General features: G+C 44.7%; 1 protein-coding gene across 4 annotated transcripts in view; it reads right to left on the reverse strand.

Annotated features, from left to right (window-relative positions):
• The window catches only part of EMB3012 (embryo defective 3012), a 221058-nt gene that overhangs the window by 103095 nt on the left and 99426 nt on the right, over positions 1-18537 (reverse strand). For 2 of the 4 annotated variants that reach the window (XM_087377933.1, XM_087377932.1), the window contains exons 17-25: positions 13356-13424; positions 13064-13210; positions 12510-12629; positions 11313-11432; positions 11036-11191; positions 3933-3995; positions 1928-2073; positions 1498-1753; positions 1237-1377 (exon numbers count right to left, since the gene is read on the reverse strand). In XM_087377933.1, coding sequence (XP_087234059.1) covers positions 1237-1377; positions 1498-1753; positions 1928-2073; positions 3933-3995; positions 11036-11191; positions 11313-11432; positions 12510-12629; positions 13064-13210; positions 13356-13424 — 1218 coding nt within the window. Of the gene's footprint in view, positions 1-1236; positions 1378-1497; positions 1754-1927; positions 2074-3932; positions 3996-11035; positions 11192-11285; positions 11433-12509; positions 12630-13063; positions 13211-13355; positions 13425-18537 lie in introns of all 4 variants that reach the window. The other 2 variants (XM_087377929.1, XM_087377928.1) reach the window with 1 other exon arrangement.

Below are 18537 nucleotides of genomic sequence, written 5' to 3' on the forward strand. Positions count from 1 at the left end.
GGTTGATCATGATGTTTAACATGTTTTTAGCCATCTTCACAATCACTCCACCAGTTCGTATATGGTGGGCACTTTTCTGTAGCCTTATATTATGTTTCCATCATTTTCAGTTTGGTGAGTGCTTTTCTATATTAAGTACATTCACACCATATTCTAAAGGGTGAGGCTTTTCCATAAACTTACATTATGTTTTCACCATTTTTAGTATGGTGAGGATCTTTCCATGGCTTTGTTTGACACCCTATGTATTGTTCAGCTAGAGACATGAATGCTATTGCAAAAGGTGAGTTCACATTGAGTAAAGTTACAAGTCTTTTGACTATTCACAAATACCATATGCCCCTTCACTTTATCATAGATTATTAGTATGTCATACATGGCTGAGACGCTTTGCACATCCACAGGGTTTTACTATACCCTCACAACTTATTAGGTTACCTAAAACCTTCAGTTTGGCAGACCTTTGTGTCAGGGGTGGCTCGAAGTACCAAACCTATGGCTTGGGCGGGGCTGAGAGAAGGCTCAAAGTAGAGGAGGTAACATCAAACAGTGCCAAAATGGCATAAACCATGGTGAGATGCCACTGGAATGCCAAGAATGCAGTTTTGGAATGCCTCGAATGGAATTCCGTAGAATTCCAGACTACGGAATTCCAGACCAAGTGAACGTTTTGGTACCATTCCGGATATTCTGAGACACCCGGACTTCCTGGAACTCACGCTCCCCAGTTCCAGATGGGGGAACACATTCCCTGGTAATTATGTTGTACTTCCACCCTCAATGTCCCTATTTTTCATTTCATTCCACAAACATATCATTCCATCATTCCCACTAATTTAGGATTGTTACCATCCATAAAACTGGATCATGCACTCGTGAAGTAGTTTCCGAAGCTTGCATTTGACTTATTTACACGTTTCAAAGCCATTGGTCCGCTGTATCTGCTTCCACAAAGCCCAATGAGCCCAGAGCAGTACCTTAAGGTCTAAGGAATCATAATTAAACCTTTAAAGACCAAACACATGCAGCACATCGTTCCTACTCCATTGCTCATCTTGTCATTAAATTCAAGAGCTTACAATGCATATTCTCTTCAATATGAGAAATTTTTAGTTAACAGAAATTGGAGAAACTCGATCATTAAAAAATCTGATATTTGTCAAGTGCCAGCTTTCATATCATATTTGACCATTCCATCCACTTCTGCATCACTGATGCAGCAGAAAGGAAACATACCTCTGCAACTTTAATGCAGACAGCCACTTCACATCGTCCAGTTTTGCGATCCCTTGCGTGAATACAGGCTAGATCCTTTATATCAGATGTCCTGATATGTGTGCCTTCAAGGGCAATGCCTCCAGAATCTCTGCCAGACTCCTGTATCCGAATACATGTATTAAACGGGGTTAACAAACTACAGCTGTTCTTTTTTACTTCAACATACTGTCTATTCTCTGTATAAGGCACTCAAGGCACTCACCTGCAAAAAAGACTTACCTGTAATAGAGTGTAAACAATCCTATGTTTTCCCATGGCTGTGCTATCTGAAACTGACTCACTCAAGTGCGATAGCAGGCTGGATGTTTTGAAGTTCGGGGGCAACAACCAAGTTGCCATCATTCCCAGAGCTAACGGTGGATCAGGAATGACTTGTATTGTGCCTGATGCTACATATGACTGTGCTCTGTGATACCCGATCTTTGAGTGAAAATGGCATGAAAATGCCACAGTAATGTCAGTTTTTCCTGGAGCCCTGAAATGCATTACATGCTTCAACAATAAGTATCCCTGACAGTTGAAATGAACCTTCTTACATGATGAAATACTTCCTGTTAAATAAAATACACAGCAAGCATTTCAGAATACTACATACAGATCACGAGGACATAAAACAATTAAACTTTTACACTTGCAGAACCATACTGACCTTCCAGCTGCTATTACAGAAAATCGTGCATCCACAGGCCTGCTTTTGTCATATGCACTTGACATAAAATTACTTGCACTTTCTTCATGCAAATGATTCAATTCACTTTGGGTTTCCAAAGTTTCTGCAGAGTGCAAGGTCAACACCTGGTTTCATGATAGAAACAACATGCAGTCACATATTTGAACTAAAGCTTAAAATGGACATGCAATCAGAACACGCATCCAAACCTACAGATCATATATTTGGGCCCACTATTCTTCATATTAATCTATCCCAGGCATCGTACGATTATTGAGTTAATAGATTATTCATGTCAATTTACTTCATGTCAATTGACTCCATCCATCGTACAATCAATATATTCTTCATGTTAAGTTTTTGAATGACAGGGCAACATGCATTCAGTTGAAAAGCATAGGGCACATTCCTCTCCCTTAATCAGCCTGCCATTTGAAGGTTCTAAACAACTAAGATAGCCATAAATGCAGACTCTCATGGGAAAATGGTTAACTAAAGCTAGCCAGGTCAAAGCTAAAAAAAAGACCCAGAAGATAACACTAGGCTGTAATGACATTCATCTCACAAGCCTAGGACACACATGGTGATATGACTACTTCAATGGAACTTTCAGCTCTTCTGCAAGAGTAAATGAAAGATACTGGCACACTGATCCCTTAATAGCCATTCTAGCAACCAAACAGACAGACAGAAAGAGAGAGAGAGAGAGAGAGAGAGAGAGGAAGAAGAAGAAGAAGAAGAAGAAAAAGAAAAAGGAGACAAAGAATAAGGAAAGCCAGAAGACCCTGGAAGAATTTGCAATTCTGTAAAAGATTATCATGATTATAAAGTATGTTATCCTAAAATGTGAAATTCTAAAGAACCTAAATCCTATTTTACTCTCTGGCCAAAGGACAGACTAGCGGACCAAGGACCATAAAAAAGTAAAGTCACTCCACAAAGGAATGCAGGCATTCTTGAAGAGGTGGAGATCATCCATTACTGTGGTCCCAGATAATTCTGAAGTACGATGCACAAGCATACAAACCGTGAAATAGGCCAGCCTCAAATGACAAATGGCATCCTCAATGATAGCACAAAGCTCACCACATATGACACGCTAAGGCTTCCCAGCATCTTCCTTGTGAGAGACCATACAAGGCAGTGACACTTGAAATCCCCAAGGCAATTGACACTTCACATCCCCAACCTGTAATGATGTTGGAAAACACACCTCTAAGCTTCTGCCAGCCTGGAGGTCTGCCCTAAACCAGGGCCAATACCAGCCCCAGTTTCTGGCCTTGGTACCCCTGCAGCTTCCCTAAAGTAACCCTAAAAAGGATTACTGTCTGGTACCCATGTGGCAGCCTGGTTGCTGCCCACTGGCAGCCCAGAGTCCAGTCATGAGTGTCTATGTGCATCTACACTATATACCCACATGACACCTATTATACACCCATGCTATGCAAGGTGTTAAGCCCCTTTGTCCTCCTCGTACAGGGACTCGCAGGTGGGATATTAATCCTATTATTCCAAAAAAAGTGACCATGGATGGGAACAGGATGTACCTTAGATTCTGTGTTTCATCTATGGATTACCTCATTTCAAGCGACAAGATAGGGAAATCAAGCTTCCATACATGGCCACATTTTGGTGTGAACATTGTTGACTAGCTAACCAAGATTCCTGACTGTGGGCTCGCCAAAAGAAAACAGTCACCACTTTTCGCATTTAGTATAAAAATAGAGATTTAAATTGGATTGACAACATAAGGAAACTAAGCTTCCATATATAGCTACATTCCTGGTGTTAAGATTGTTGACTAGCTAGCCAAGATTCCTGACTGAGGAATACTGAAAAGTCAGAGAACTTTTGTTTGGATTTCAAGTATAAAAGAAAAAATTTAACTCCTTAGAATTAAGTACCACAATATGTCACAAGTTAATAGCCGTTCACTTCAGATCATAACATCATGTGCAGAATTCTTCGAAATCGGAAACCTTACCTGCTTGTCTCCAACTGTCCATCTATAGTCAGAACACAGCTCAAAGAAAGAAAGCAAATCCTCCTGCAAACCAATTTCCCAAAGAACCAAAACGAAATTCATATTCCATTAGGCAGGAGTGCTTAGCTTAGGTACAGAAAAACCTTTCTCTTATTCAACCTTAATCAAGATACAATAGTTTTTTAAAAGACTCATGTTAAGACATAAAGTTCAAATATAAAAGAAGAAACATTCTCCTAAAGCATGACCCATTAACTTATTTAAAGCACCAACCCATTAAAGTCAAGGTGGCTTATACCGGGCGATCGATGATCACAACATTGTGAAAAAATGATTATATATTACTGATGTCATTTGGAAATTGGTACTACCACTCTGTTCAATAATAACTGCACTAAGCTAGTACATTGGACATTACTGTTAGGAGTATAAAGGCTTCCACAATTCTGCATCCAATCGTATGAAATCTTAAACACAACTAACCATATAATTAACTAGCTTACTTTAGGTCCATTTGCTTAAGAATAAACAACTAACCAGTTGCTTAACCAGTCAACCAGGTCCCAGAGAATTGGTTGAATCCTTCAAACATTGTTGAAAAGGACTTAGCACAACCAGCTTGTGGTTTATCTTTAACAAGGAAAGCCCCTTCATCCATGATTACAAAAAGACACAACTAAGCGTTCAACCATCTAGGTCTATCTAGAAATATCAATGAAATAGAAAAAGACATCTAGGTCTATCTAGCCAATATAGCCTACAATTGCACCTTCTCGAGATATCAGAACGCATTCCAATAACCAAAAACCATACAAATGCTTTCCGTTTGATATTGCTGGAAAGGATCATAAAGGTTTTACAAAGCCATAATTGCTTCCTTACCTGATTCAATTGATCTAGGTCCATACAACACAATTTACTTAGCTTGTTCAATTCGCCAAGGAACTCGATGATGGAAAATATGAAACCTTTTCATAACACTATTCTTCATTAAATCTATACTATCCTATCCATACTCACACAGTGTCCCAATACATCTAGTGAAATCCAAGGTAACCTACCAGGATAAGTATTGTCTTTTTCAAATGCTCCGCTGTATACCTTAGTTCTTTGGAAATTGCTGTGAGGATCTTAATCTAGTCAATGAAGCAAAAGGTTGACATGAGAGATTCAATGGGATCTCGTGTGAATGAGCTCCTCCAGAGAGATACAGCCAACACAGCTTACACCACCTTGGACAAAGCCGGATTCAGGAAATAGGGTAGTTTACTGCATTGTCGACCAGGCCTTCAATTCTATACCCCGAACTACTGAAACCCTTACAACACAGCAAACTCATCTCCCACAACAGAATGCGGCTACTGGAGTAAATTTGCAATTTGGAAACAGGCTTGAAACTGGCTCAAATTTCAATCGCAGCAAGGAGGATAAATCACGGCACTCTTGAGCAAATCGCAGACATCGTCTCAAGGCTGAAGACTCCGGACAACAAATTAGGAACTCAACCATGAAACTGATAGGTGAATCGCTGTAGTGAGTGGATGGGACAGGGAGAAAGAAAACAAGAACATGGCACTATGGGCCAGAAATAAGGGCTGACACCCCCATTATTGCAATAGAAACTTCTTTATACAAGGTGGCTCACGTGGGAGAATAGTCTAGGTACAATTCTCTATACAATTGGGAGCCTAGAAGCCCGTATTTTATAGACTAGGACAGCCAACTAAAAAGCATGTTGTTTCTAAAAGCTGGGCCTGTTTTTCTTGCCTAGAATAGGCGCTTTTCTCTGAAGAGTCCTGAATTCTCCAAGATCTTGGGCCTTCCCAAAAAGCAGAGGAGGCTCGTGCCATGCAGGAGCAAATCTGCATCATTCAGAAGCAGGCGGGCCTCATCCAGGGGCTTAGATAGCACACCTTGAAGCTTCAAGAAGAGGTAGCAGCCATCCGTGCAGTCCCATAGAGTACCCCAGTGGTCGAGGCACAGATTGCGAGCATGCAATCTATAATCGAGGAGACATCCGAATCCATAGACGTGGCCAAACGGGAACCTGCGAAGCCAACCATTTCGATCACCCTTACGGAGTAAGAGCAAAGATCCAATAAGGCTCTCAACATCAGAGTCCGTGGCATTCAACGTACTAAGGCTACACCGATGAGCGATGTGACTACATTTGTGGCCACCACTCTTAGGGTAGCTGAGCACAGGATTGAAAGGGCATGGCCGGTGGGGAGAGACCCCAATCGAGAGCAGCCCTTATCATACGATTCCACGATGCCTACGCACGACTCTCAGCTCTCCGGCGTAGATCAGTCTTACGGGACCAGCCATCGATATCCATGGATGAGGATCTCACCCCCTTACAGGTTGAGGAGAGGTGCACTGATACAGTAGCCGGATCAGGCTCGCAAGGATGGGAAGTGGGAGGTAGTTCGAGATGGACGACTCCTTACAAGCCCCCGTCGGGCATCTGCCCCGCCTCCCACATAAGGGGGTGGGGTCTTTGAGACTCAGCATACCGAGACCATGTCTAGTACCATTTGGAATTGTAATGGTACCTTATGTTCAAAACCAGGAAACTTCTCGGAGTCATATACAGGTCATAACTTTATAGCCTTCCTAGAGTACCGTCCCTTGTAATAGCTGGTAAAATGATAAGTGCAAGGCTTTACACCGTGAACTTAGATTCGAAACCAGAAACCACCTCCCGAACTAACCAGAGATGCTACATGAGTACCGTCGATTGGGAACTTGTCGGAGTCATATACAGGTCATAACTTTATAGCCTTACTAGAGGACCGTGCTGCTCTAGTCACCCGCTCACTACACGAGGCTACCCTTCATGCTTTCCCTAACACTACTTGCTCCACTCATCCACCACGACCTAGTACCGTCCCTTGTAATAGCTGGTAAGATGATAAGTGCAAGGCTTTACACCGTGAACTTAGATTCGAAACCAGAAACCACCTCCCGAACTAACCAGAGATGCTACGTGAGTACTGTCGATTGGGAACTTGTCGGAGTCATATACAGGTCATAACTTTATAGCCTTACTAGAGGACCGCGTTGCTCTGGTCACCCGCTCACTACACGAGGCTACCCTTCACGCTTTCCCTAACACTACTTGCTCCACTCGTCCACCACCACCAAGGACCGTCCCTTGTAATAGCTGGTAAGATGATAAGTGCAAGGCTTTACACCGTGAACTTAGATTCGAAACCAGAAACCACCTCCCGAACTAACTAGAGACGCTACGTGAGTCCCGTCGATTGGTACGTAGGAAGAAGCCAGATTCCACTCGTCGAAGCTACTGAAATATTCTGTTTAGTAACAACTCTAAGGACTTTTGGTGGAGATTTCTAGAGGGGCGGTCCCCTTCACCATCCACGGACACTCAAGTTTGGCATAATTATGCACGCACGCTTTATAATATCCTAAATCAGCCAGCTCCTGACCTCTCACACATACCCCAACCCACATTCTGCACTCTTCACGAAGAGGGGCGTGAAGGATGCCCTGATGAAACTTCATAATGGCCAAGCAGAAGATCATGAGGACCTATGCACTGAATTCATTGCATATGGGATTAATCTCCTATCCCCAATCTTAGCAAAGATTTTTAATGAAGCTGTTTATCTGGGGTTTCCACGCACCTAGACTGTTAGCGATGTTCCACCCATCCACAAGCCAGGGGATCCCATGAGCCCGGAGAACTACAGGACCATTATGATCGGACATATCATGTCCAAGATTTATGCATCGGTGCTTGATTCTGTCGGTTCGCAGAGATGCAGGAACTTAGAGCAGATGGACAAGCTGGATTCCGACGTGGTCATGGGACCATGGATCACATCATCACACTTAGATGTATCATTGAGGAGGCGAGGGCACGGAAACAGAGGGTTTATTGCTGCTTTGTGGATTTCCGCAAAGCCTTTGATACGATTTCGAGAGCACGCCTCATCAAGTGTCTGCAGGACTTGGGTTATGACCAAGAGATTATTTGGGCTGTCATGGCACTTTACAAGAGGGTTTCAGGTTGAGTTTGGGTAGGGTCTGGGTGGACAAATGAGATCACAAGTACTATTAGGATCAAACAATGGTGTCCTTTATCACCAACCTTGTTTGGCCTCTACATTCATGAGCTTGCTTGAGATAGTTTGCAAGCATTGGAGGGGGAGGGATGCTCTCTCGTTGGCACTCTGATTCACATCTTGTTATACGCAGATGACATGGCACTCTTATCTTCCTTAGCAAAGGGTCTCTAGAGACACCTAGATGCACTATTGTCCTTTTGTGATTCCCATGATTTGAAGGTCAGCCTTGGTAAAACCAAGGTCATGATCTTCAACACATCCTAAGCCACTATGCACCAGGAGCAGTTGACTTCCACGGGTCGCCAGTTGAGATTGTTTTGTCATATACATACCTAGGGATTCTCTTCTCTGGACCTATCTTTACTATGAGACCGACTATGCAGGCCCAACTGAGTAGAGTATACGCTTCATTGGCCAGACTAGAGAGGCAGTGCTTCCGTTCACAGTTCCAGGACCCACGGACCAAGGGCTTGCTTTTTGACTCCTTGGTCCGCCCAACAGGGATTTATGGCAGCCCTAGTTGGGGGCCGGACCTGTCAGATATAGAGTGGGCTCAGGTGGAGCGCCAATAGGTTCTTATGCTATCACGGATGATTTGCAGTAAGCCGTCAGTTCCTCGCCAAATCATTCACGCTGAGCTTGGATCATCTCCACTACAGCTTAACGTTGCATTTCAGGTTATCACCTACCTATATCAAGTTAGGGGGTATAAAGATTGCACCTCTGGACCCAATAGATTACCGTGGCTATCATTGTCCTCCTCTATGGCACTATCAGTAGCACGTGATCAAAGATGATGGTTTGCATGCACAGAGAGATGGTTTGAGCGATAGGGATTCCACATGGATAGACTCCCCCCCTTCCAGTATGGCGCTAACACGCATTTTTTCCCTCTCCTGTCTCATTAGGTCAACCAGGTCATTCGTGAGTATCTTTTGCAGCTACACACTTTTAGGACCTGGTTGGGACCGAGCGAGCTTCCAGTGAAGCTCAGCTTCTACAGGGATCATTGTTTACATATCACAACGGAGGGTTTTATCGACCCACCAGGATATACGCAGATCTACCCACCCCACTCACTGAGGATCTCTTTTGGGCAGTTTCGGGTCTCTTCATATAGACTTCGCATTGATAGTGCAGGGCTGAGAGTTTGCCCAGGGAGAGACGCTTCTGCACATTATGTGACATACAGGAGATTTATTCGGAGGACCATTTCATTTTCAGATGTCCGGTTTACTATGAGATTCAAGGACGCTTCTATTGCCTCTTCAGAGGTCTTATCCGGGCTAGTCCTCAGTTTTCTGTGGAGTTTGCACAACAATCTCTAATCTGGCACCCGAAGGTCCGAGATCAGGATGGTCGCATACCAGGAAAGAGGTTACACATTGGTTGGGCACAGTGGGACAACGGCCCAGCCCGATCTTTCAAGACGTGGGCGAGACTCCCGACTGACACAGAGGTACGATTAGAGACCCTCTCACATCTTTGGGACGTGGGCTCGAGGATGGCAGATTGAGGCAACTATCCTACAATCTTAGTGGGCGGGCCTTTAAAGTTTCACACCAGCACATCGGTTGAGCCAATTCTCAGGGACAAGGGTACCTCTTCGGATTCAGCTATGCCCCCTCCCTCCCCCATTCTCAGCCGAGCCCGGTTCTATAGTGTGGGTCCAGCTGGACTCTTGCAGTCTCTCACAGATGGAGATCGAGAGATGGATGGAGCCTTGGATCAATTAGGGTGACAGAGGATTAGAGTAGTGGGCATCTCAAATATGGATGCAACTCGCTGGCGCTTATGGTTATGGAAGGGTCGTCCCCTCAGTGAGGTACAGTGGGACCCAGGCGAGTGGTTCTAGCCGTCTAGAGTAGGCCACTCAGAGAGAGTGGAGGAGGTGCCCTTCTCCTCTTATACTACACGCATAGGACACCACTTGCAGTTGGAAGCGTAGCCTGGACTCCGTCGAGAGACGCATTGGGCAGCGCAAGAGGTACCTCAAGAGGTAAAATCCAAGTTCTGGACACGCCTCTGGTCCAATCTCTGACCGCAGAGGATCTACTACTTTTTCTGGATGATAGCGCATGGAGGTCTTCCTGTTGGCCCTTGGTTGGAGTAGATGTGAGTGGATGGCAGCTGCCATAGATGCACAATTGGGACTTTGGAGACAATCCCCCACTGCCTTTGGAGCTGCCCAGCATCACAGAGGATATGGCGAGGAGCGCTTCGAATCGTGGCGAGGCTTCAGGTCACGCAGAGGGACTTCACGTGGGGCATGGCTGCTTGGTTGTCAGAGGGTGGCCATGCCTTTCCCATTGACGTGGTCGCTCTAGCATACAAGATACAGGGCCTGTGCATTTACAGCATTGAGTTTCATGAGGCGACCCCTCCCACTAGTCATTGACCTCTTCCTTCGTCGGAGGACAGTGTGTGGGACACATTAGTCAACATTACGGCATGGAACATCTGGGTTGCTCACTGCAGTTGGGTGATGGGCCAGCACCATGTTCCACCGTCGGCCACCTTGGTAGCCATCTGGCAAGACATCATCTTCACGCTTCACACCATTTAGGAGCGAGGCTCTCTAGGTTCTCGAGCTACCGTCGCACGACGGGAACGTTTCTGCAAGGCTTGGCCTGCAGGTGTTTTCTACAACATCACCCCGAGAGGGATCAGATGGTTGTATAGTCCGCCACCCTGGTTGTTAGCCCCTGTTACAGAGATGCACTTGGATCTCTGGCAGCAGGAGTGTCTTTCTGACAGCTAGCATTTAATTTTTCGTTGATTTTCATGGTTGGCACCTTTATGGTATTTGCCAACTTGTATGATCGTTTTTTACAAGCATCAATAGGGGGGGGGAAAAAAACCAACAAAAAAAATTTCAGGTTGTACTTGCTAGGAAGCAACTCCAAAATGCACAGGCCAGATTCTACAAACAGGGAACCTACTAAAACACTAAAAGGCAGACTTGCAGGAAAAAAATGCTAAAGAGCTTAGAGAATGTGTAGACCAAACCTCTGTTCCCCTTGGAAAAACTGATACTTCTCGCCCAATAGCAAGTTGTCCACCTCGAACATTCAAAATCATTGACATGGGAATATACACTTTGACTTCCATTGCTGCTTCACATAAAACTGCTCCACTAGGAGTGTACGCTTGAGCATAAATAGCCTGCGCGCAACTCAAAATAGGAGATATCATAAATCATAGATATTAGTGACATGACACCAGTACATCACTACTCCAGCAAAGTACATGTACTTACCCATAAGCCATAATTGCTCATGCTTACCGCGACACCAGGAGAATTGGCATTGAGCATGCCTGATGAGCTGTCAATGGAAGCGATTGTATCATTAGAGCTTAAGAATTTGATAGCCGCCCCAATACTTGGGCCTCCATGCACCCAGACCTGGATCAAGTGCATCAAAGTGTATAGATTAACAAATCAAAGCCCTCTGAAGCTATCAATCCATTGGCAGATTCATGGACCACTACACAGTTGTAAAGACCTTTCCACGCATTGAATACCGTCAAGAAGGTACCCATAATTTATTTAGGGAGCAGCTGGCACCAACACAGCATAAGCATTTACAACATTAAAATTAGTTGGAAATATTCCTTGCTCTGCTTTTTTAAATATTGTGGATGTGTATCATGAACTGAAAACTGCACTGTTTGTTTTGATTCCATGTTGGAAATGTTCCTTGCTCTGCTTTTCTCAATATTGTGGATGCGTGTCATGAACTGAAAACTGCACTGTTTGTTTTGATTCCATGTTGGGCATGTCTTAGATTTGTCTACATGAATGTAACTATAAACATAGCAGAAGTTTTCGTTCAAGTTGCCATGTGTCTCTGCAACACTGAGATGTAGTTATAGACATTAAGTTCAGCAATCCTCCTTCATAGTTAGGCCCTGGTTGGGACCTGCTAAGTTACTCTGATAATATGATAACAGAAGCATGGAAATGCAGGAAGCCCTTGTCACCCTGCCCTTGGTTCTTGCAAATTCTCGCTCAAAGACCGGGTTAAAGCTGATGCTCACTTTTCAGTGTTTCCACAATGGAGAAAATATTGCTCTGTTTTGGACATAGATAACATCCAAGCCTCAAGAAATATCAATCCCCATTAAGAATTTGTTGATAACTGCTTGGACTACTAACAGCCATTAGCATCCCTGGTGGTTAGAAATAGAAGAAGTTCAAAGACTGTGAGCTTTCCTACCTCATGCATAAGGGATATAGACAAAGGTGCTTCCCTTTTGGGATGGACTTATGAGCCTGACTACTCCAGCTTTCTACTCATCTTTTTAGCTTGTAGGACTAGATAAATATCAGATAGACACAAGGAGAAATGCCGTGTGTCAATCACATGCCCTCTGTAGTGCATCCATAGATAGTGAACATATCTGATGTCATTTTGATTACAAGATATTACGCTTCAGCAAAACGCAATTAAATGATGAAAACAGAGTTGAAAGAACTAACCACATATCGTGCACCAGGAGCAAGCACTAGCCCCTCTGGATGAATGGAAAGGGGTGAATAAACTTCAACCTTTCGCAAGTCACTAAGGATTTCATGTCCAATTTTTGGCCAGGCACTTACCTGTGACACCAGTACACACAGATACTGTTAGGAATACATTACAGAAATAATCTCCAAATCTGTGTAACTTAAAAGCAAGCAAGCCCTGTAACCTGTTCTATTGAATGCATCATACCAAAGAAACAACCACTAATGACAACATGTCAGTGCTTCAGAGCTATAAAAATCATTTCAAATAAGGGCAAAGTAAGAAGTGAGAAGCAGCTCAGATATATATGGCCTTGGGAGTTTTCATCAACTTGGAATTTTCAGCGTTTCTGTAATTCAGTTTCATATAGTCAGCTTGATAAGGGCTAATGCACGGTAGAACAGTGACTCTCAAAACAGATACCCTACCCATTTTGCCGAATCTCAGCAGAATCCACTAAATATATAGAAAGGGGTTGATGAATTCATCAGCCACAAGTAAAACATTACTGAGACAGGATACTTACATAAAGATCGGCCACACCGACATTGGCACCGCGAACTGTAAAGGTTGATCCCAAAACTCTATTTCTTGTAGCCATGTGAACCCCGTCATTAAGGACAAGTTCTAGTATCTCATCTTTAGTATCAACACGAATATCCATGAACTCAAACTTCAGTTTTGTATGACAGGTTGAACACAGCAACATGCAATCCAAGCGATTACAAAATACGTTAATTTAGGCAATGCTGTAATGAATATAGCCATTCGTTTTTTTAAAACTCAGACAAAATTCTTTATAATAACACTTTGCAAACCTGTGAATCATTAAACATGTTTCCCATATTGTCTCCTGCTTGCAGGTTTACTGCTAACAATGATCCCACCTGTACAATGTACAACTTACTTAAGGAAGCGAAATCTCAAACAGCTACAGCAGTCCAAACCATAATTCTCAGTAACTCAACGTTGAGAATAATCAGAATTCCTAAATTTCCAAGAAAAAAGCCTTCTATATTTGTGCCAACCATAGCTCATATCGTTACGGCGAATCCCAGAGGGTTTCACCTTTATTAAAAGAGACGGTAGCTGGCTGTAATATGGGACAATGAATATCTGACTCTCAACCCCAGGCAATTCCAAAACCGCTTCTCCTACTCTCCCTTTGGTCAGCCTTCCCCAACCTCATCTCTTGTCTCCTTTGGCCAGCCTTCCTCAACCTTGTCTCCTGTCTCCTGTCTCCTTAACACTCCCCGCACTTGCTTGCTGTTTTCCTGGCCATTGGCCCCCTTTCATCTTCTCTTCGCCTGTTACGGCATATACGGCGAACATCTCTCTCCCAGCCCCTGCATGTTGTCTGTGATCTTTTTCTGCCTTCTAGGACTCTGTGTTCTGTTCTTTTTGCAGTACCTGCAGCTGCTCTGATACCTCAATGGCTGCCCGTATTGCAGACTAGATTGCCCTTCTCTCCCCCTACATTGGCTCTCCTACTTCACATACGGTCATCACTTCCCCCCCTTCAGCTCCCTTCGATTGCCCTAGGGGCTTAAACCCCTTATAGATCTAGGACCTTGATCCCACTTCTCAACCTGGACTGGGATTCAACCCTCTCAATTGTTTTTTCTCTTTGACATATCTTTTTGCTCTCTTTTCCTTCCCACTTCGCCCTTCTGCTGTCCTTCTACTCTTTCTTACCTTGCCCCTTGACTCCTCTCTTTCACAAAAGGTCCTTCAAATTAAGTGAGAGCATGTAAAGTTAGACATGTCATAAAATTAATTGCTATTCTAGTTTCAAAATTACAGACCAATGGTCCAAACCAACAGAAGGCAAGGGAGGAAAATCCCACGCGCCCCCCTCCCCCACCAAACCTTCTAACAAAAATCCTACAACATCCCCCCCCCCTCCCCCCCCCTCCCCCCCCCGGCCCAACCTTATCATAAAGGAGGCAAAAACAAGAGAGAGAAAGAAAGAAAATTAGACTTCTTCTGGAGGACTCACGAGTGTAGGAGACAGTCAAAAATAGTATCTCTTTACAAGCCGCCATGGGCAGATGCAAGGGCCCTCGCTGACTGTTATACTAAAAAACTCAAAATCCAAAAGTCCCTCTGCTCCACTGTGACCCGTTGCCAACTCTAAAGTGTAGACATGTCGGGGCTAGCTCTATATTCCATGTTACCACCACCATGCCTTCCGTCTCAAAGAGAGTCTCTCTATGTCGTCGCATCTCGATCAAGTAGAGGTCAATGCGGACCTGATCATGAAGATGGGTAACTGAGAAAGTGGTCCAAACTCCTGCCCCAACTGGAAAGGCAGTAATATTGTCCACGAATCTCATAGTATTGTCATAGAATGTGCCCTTTATCTCCACCTGCTCTAGTGTGCATGCAGCTCTCCTTGTTTTAATCCTCAGCTAGTGGAACAAGACCCGCAACAGTCTAATGGGAATCCTCAGTGATATGAGACGCATCTGTTCTCCAAGTATGATGGTTCAATAATCACATACTCTCAGCAAGTGATCGTGATAAAACTAGGAGCTTGGGGGGGAGCACCTGAATCCCTCCCATTCTCCCTACACATAGCTTGAGTAGGTCTAACCATATAATAAGGGGTTAATCTCATTCCGTCAAATCCGAGAAGACAAGGCATCCAATTGTACGAGAGTTGATCTATCTTCACACCCTGACTGGCAAATCATATGGGTATTGGTGCATACCAAGCCGTGCAAACCCCTATATCACCAATCACGTAGATGACTATAATGCCAACCTCGACAGTCTCCAGCTACACGAGGATGAGTGTATGTCACTGTCAGCAAAACAGCACCAATCTGGAGTGGTGTCACGGCAAACTCCGCATGTACTATCTGATGAGGGACTGAGAGCTTGTCATCCAAGACCCCATAATCACATGTATCCTCTCCGACCTCCTCCACTCAATCGCCACGGGATCACTCCCCCGAAACGGTGCTGCATACGTGGCCATCAGCCGCACCAGGGTATCAAATAATCATCCCTTTGTCGAGGGATCATAGAAGTATGCCTGAAATCACTCACTTTTGTTGAGCCACAATTCCTTGACCTCTCGTAAGCCATGCCCTAGCTGCATGAATCATTGTGAACATCAATATTGTGAAAATTGTCCCTACATACGTGTAGCATTGCACGATCTCCATCAGCTCCCTCTATAAGTGAATCTATGTCAATGCAATACCACCGATGGAGTGTTTTAAAAAAATAATCTTGGTCTTTCCAAGTTTGACCGCACATCTCTTTGCAAAATGCCTCTAGGGCCTCTACATGTCTCTATAAGCCTACTGCCAAGAAGGAATATGAGAACGAATCATTTGTGTATAACAATATCTATTAGCAGGCAATCACTCCTCACGTCCAAGGTGCCAGTCAATCAAAGTCGTGATCTCATCAATGTAGAGCCCAAAGAGTGTCGGAGAGAGGAGGCATCCCTGCTTCACTCTAATCATGTTCTCAATCCAATCAGACAAGCATCCAAGGTTCGTACTCCCCCTCTTACTGACTCATAAACACTCATCACCCCCAAATCATGACGCCTAGAATCCGCATCTCTTGAGTTCTCCTACTCATATCGTGAAACTGTGTCAAAAGCCTTTCGAAAGTACAAAGCAAGCGTAGACTTTCAATTATCTCAATCTGGCCTCCTCGACCATGGCCCGCAAACGATATATAGTAGAGTATTGTCTTCGGAACCCAGCTTGTCCCAAAGCTCGCTCTACCTATGCCTCTATGAAAAATGTCAATCTCTCTGACTTCTCTGTTTCACCACTCCCACCTGGGGCAGACCACACTTATCTCTTTTTCAACATCTCCACTCCCCGTCTCACAGCACCACCCCCCCCCCCCGGATCGCATACACCACTTATCATGACATACACTCTGATCACGACTTATCACCCGCCTACTCCGCACAGCTATACACACTACTCACATACATTGATCACATACCCCTTCTAGAGGATCGTGCCGCCCTAGTTAGCCACTCACTCCATGAGGCTGCCCTGTATGCCTTCCCGTACACCACACATTCCACTAGACCTCCACCTCCTAGTTCTGTGCCCTGCAATAGCTGGTACGATGAGGAGTGTAAGCCTTTTTGCCGTCAACTCCGACTCGAGGCCAAATATAGCCTTCCGAGTGACCCTGACATGATACGCGAGTATCGTTGTCTAGTACGCCGGAAGAAGCAGGCATTTGTCCACCGAAACGAGGATGAGCTACTGAATACTTTGTTCAGCAGCAACTCTAAAGGCTTTTGGTGCAAGTTCCTCGAGAGGAAATCACCTCTAACCCTCACTAACACTCAAGTCTGACACACCTACGCACGTAGCTTGTATGACGTCACCAACCAACCAGCCCCGCACTCACCTCGCCCTACCATTTGCACCCTATTCACTAGAGGCGGTGTCAAGGACGCAGCATTGAAGCTCCATAACAGCCGAGCGAAAGATCATGAGGAGCTATGCATTGAGTTTATTGCATATGGGATTGAGGTCCTGGCCCCAATCTTCGCAAGGCTTTTCAGTGACACGATTTGCCTTGGCTTCCCACATACATGGACCCTCAACACCATCACGCCCATTCACAAGGCAGGAGATCCCATGAGCCCGGAAAACTACAGGGCCATTATGATTGGGCATGTCATGTCCAAGATCTATGCATCAGTACTCGACACAGAGGTCAGCAAATTCGTAGAGATGCAACGGCTCAGGGCCGAGGGGCAAGCAAGATTTCGACGTGATCACGAGACCATGGATCACATACTTGCACTCAGGGGGATCATAGAGGGGACCAGGTCGCAGAAATAGAGAGTGTGTTGTTGCTTTGTGGATTTCCGCAAAGCCTTCGACACGGTCCCATGAGGCCTCCTCATCCGACGCCTACAGACACTGCGGTATGACCGGAAGATCATATGGGCTGTTATGGCACTCTTTGAGAGAGTCTCAGGCAGAGTTTGCACAAGTGCTCGATGGACAGATGAGATTATGAGCACCATTGGGGTCAAACAGGGTTGCCCATTGTCACCAGTGGTTTGGCCTCTACATAGACAAGCTCGAGACTTTTATGGGATCACTGGGAGGGGCAGGTTGCTCTCTCGCCGGCACCCTGATTCAGATTCTCTTATACATGGATGATGTGGTTATGATGTCCTCATCTGCTGAGGGCCTCCATTGACATGTAGATGCACTACGGTTTTTTTGTGGAAAGATTGCACGTTTGGGCCTATACTACATATCCTTGTTGCCATTCGGTTCAGCATTGTCTTTGGGGATGCAGACAGGCGAGGACGATTTGGAAGGGTGTTGCAAGGATATTAGATATTTTCCATAGTTCACCCTTCTTCATGACCCGGGGTTGACCTGGGGTTCAATGGCTTGGCTTTCTCTTATGGGGCCTCAGGTTTCTTTCAAGGGATGTGATTCCGATGGGGCTTTTTTGGTCCGCCGACACTTAGTAGAGTCATGTTCCCTACAAGATGCTGCTCCTACTCCTTTTAGAGCTGCTCATGTTTCGGTAGACACATCTTGGGAGATACTGCTAGCATTGCAGCTTGGCATATTTGAAGAGCCAAATGTATAGAGGCATTGGATGGATCCCAGGTTCAATAGCCCTCTAGGCGAGTATACAAGGGTCATCAAGAGCAACTTCTACTAGGAGGAACACTTTCTTCAGAGTTTGAAGGGGATCTCCTTTCTTCTCTGATTTTGTCTCAAGGTTGTTGACTTGGCATTTTCAGCCTCATCCCTGGTTATTTACTAGCTCTTTTTGAGCTTTGATTTCTCTCATGTTTTTATTGACACGATGTACTTTCGCCTTGAGCTTGCTCTGCGGTTTTCATTCATACTTAATAGAAGTAATTTTTTGCACCCAAAAAAAAAGAAATCAGTAAAAGCAGCCTTGGAATGATGAAAGGCAGCAAATCGACTTTCTTCTAGCACTCCTCTGTCTCCCTAGCAATAGGCCTTTCCC

This window comes from Dipteris shenzhenensis, chromosome 8 (genome assembly GCF_047967505.1).
Source record: "Dipteris shenzhenensis isolate YYH24624 ecotype China chromosome 8, Dip_SZ_1.0, whole genome shotgun sequence".
Lineage (NCBI taxonomy): Eukaryota > Viridiplantae > Streptophyta > Polypodiopsida > Gleicheniales > Dipteridaceae > Dipteris > Dipteris shenzhenensis.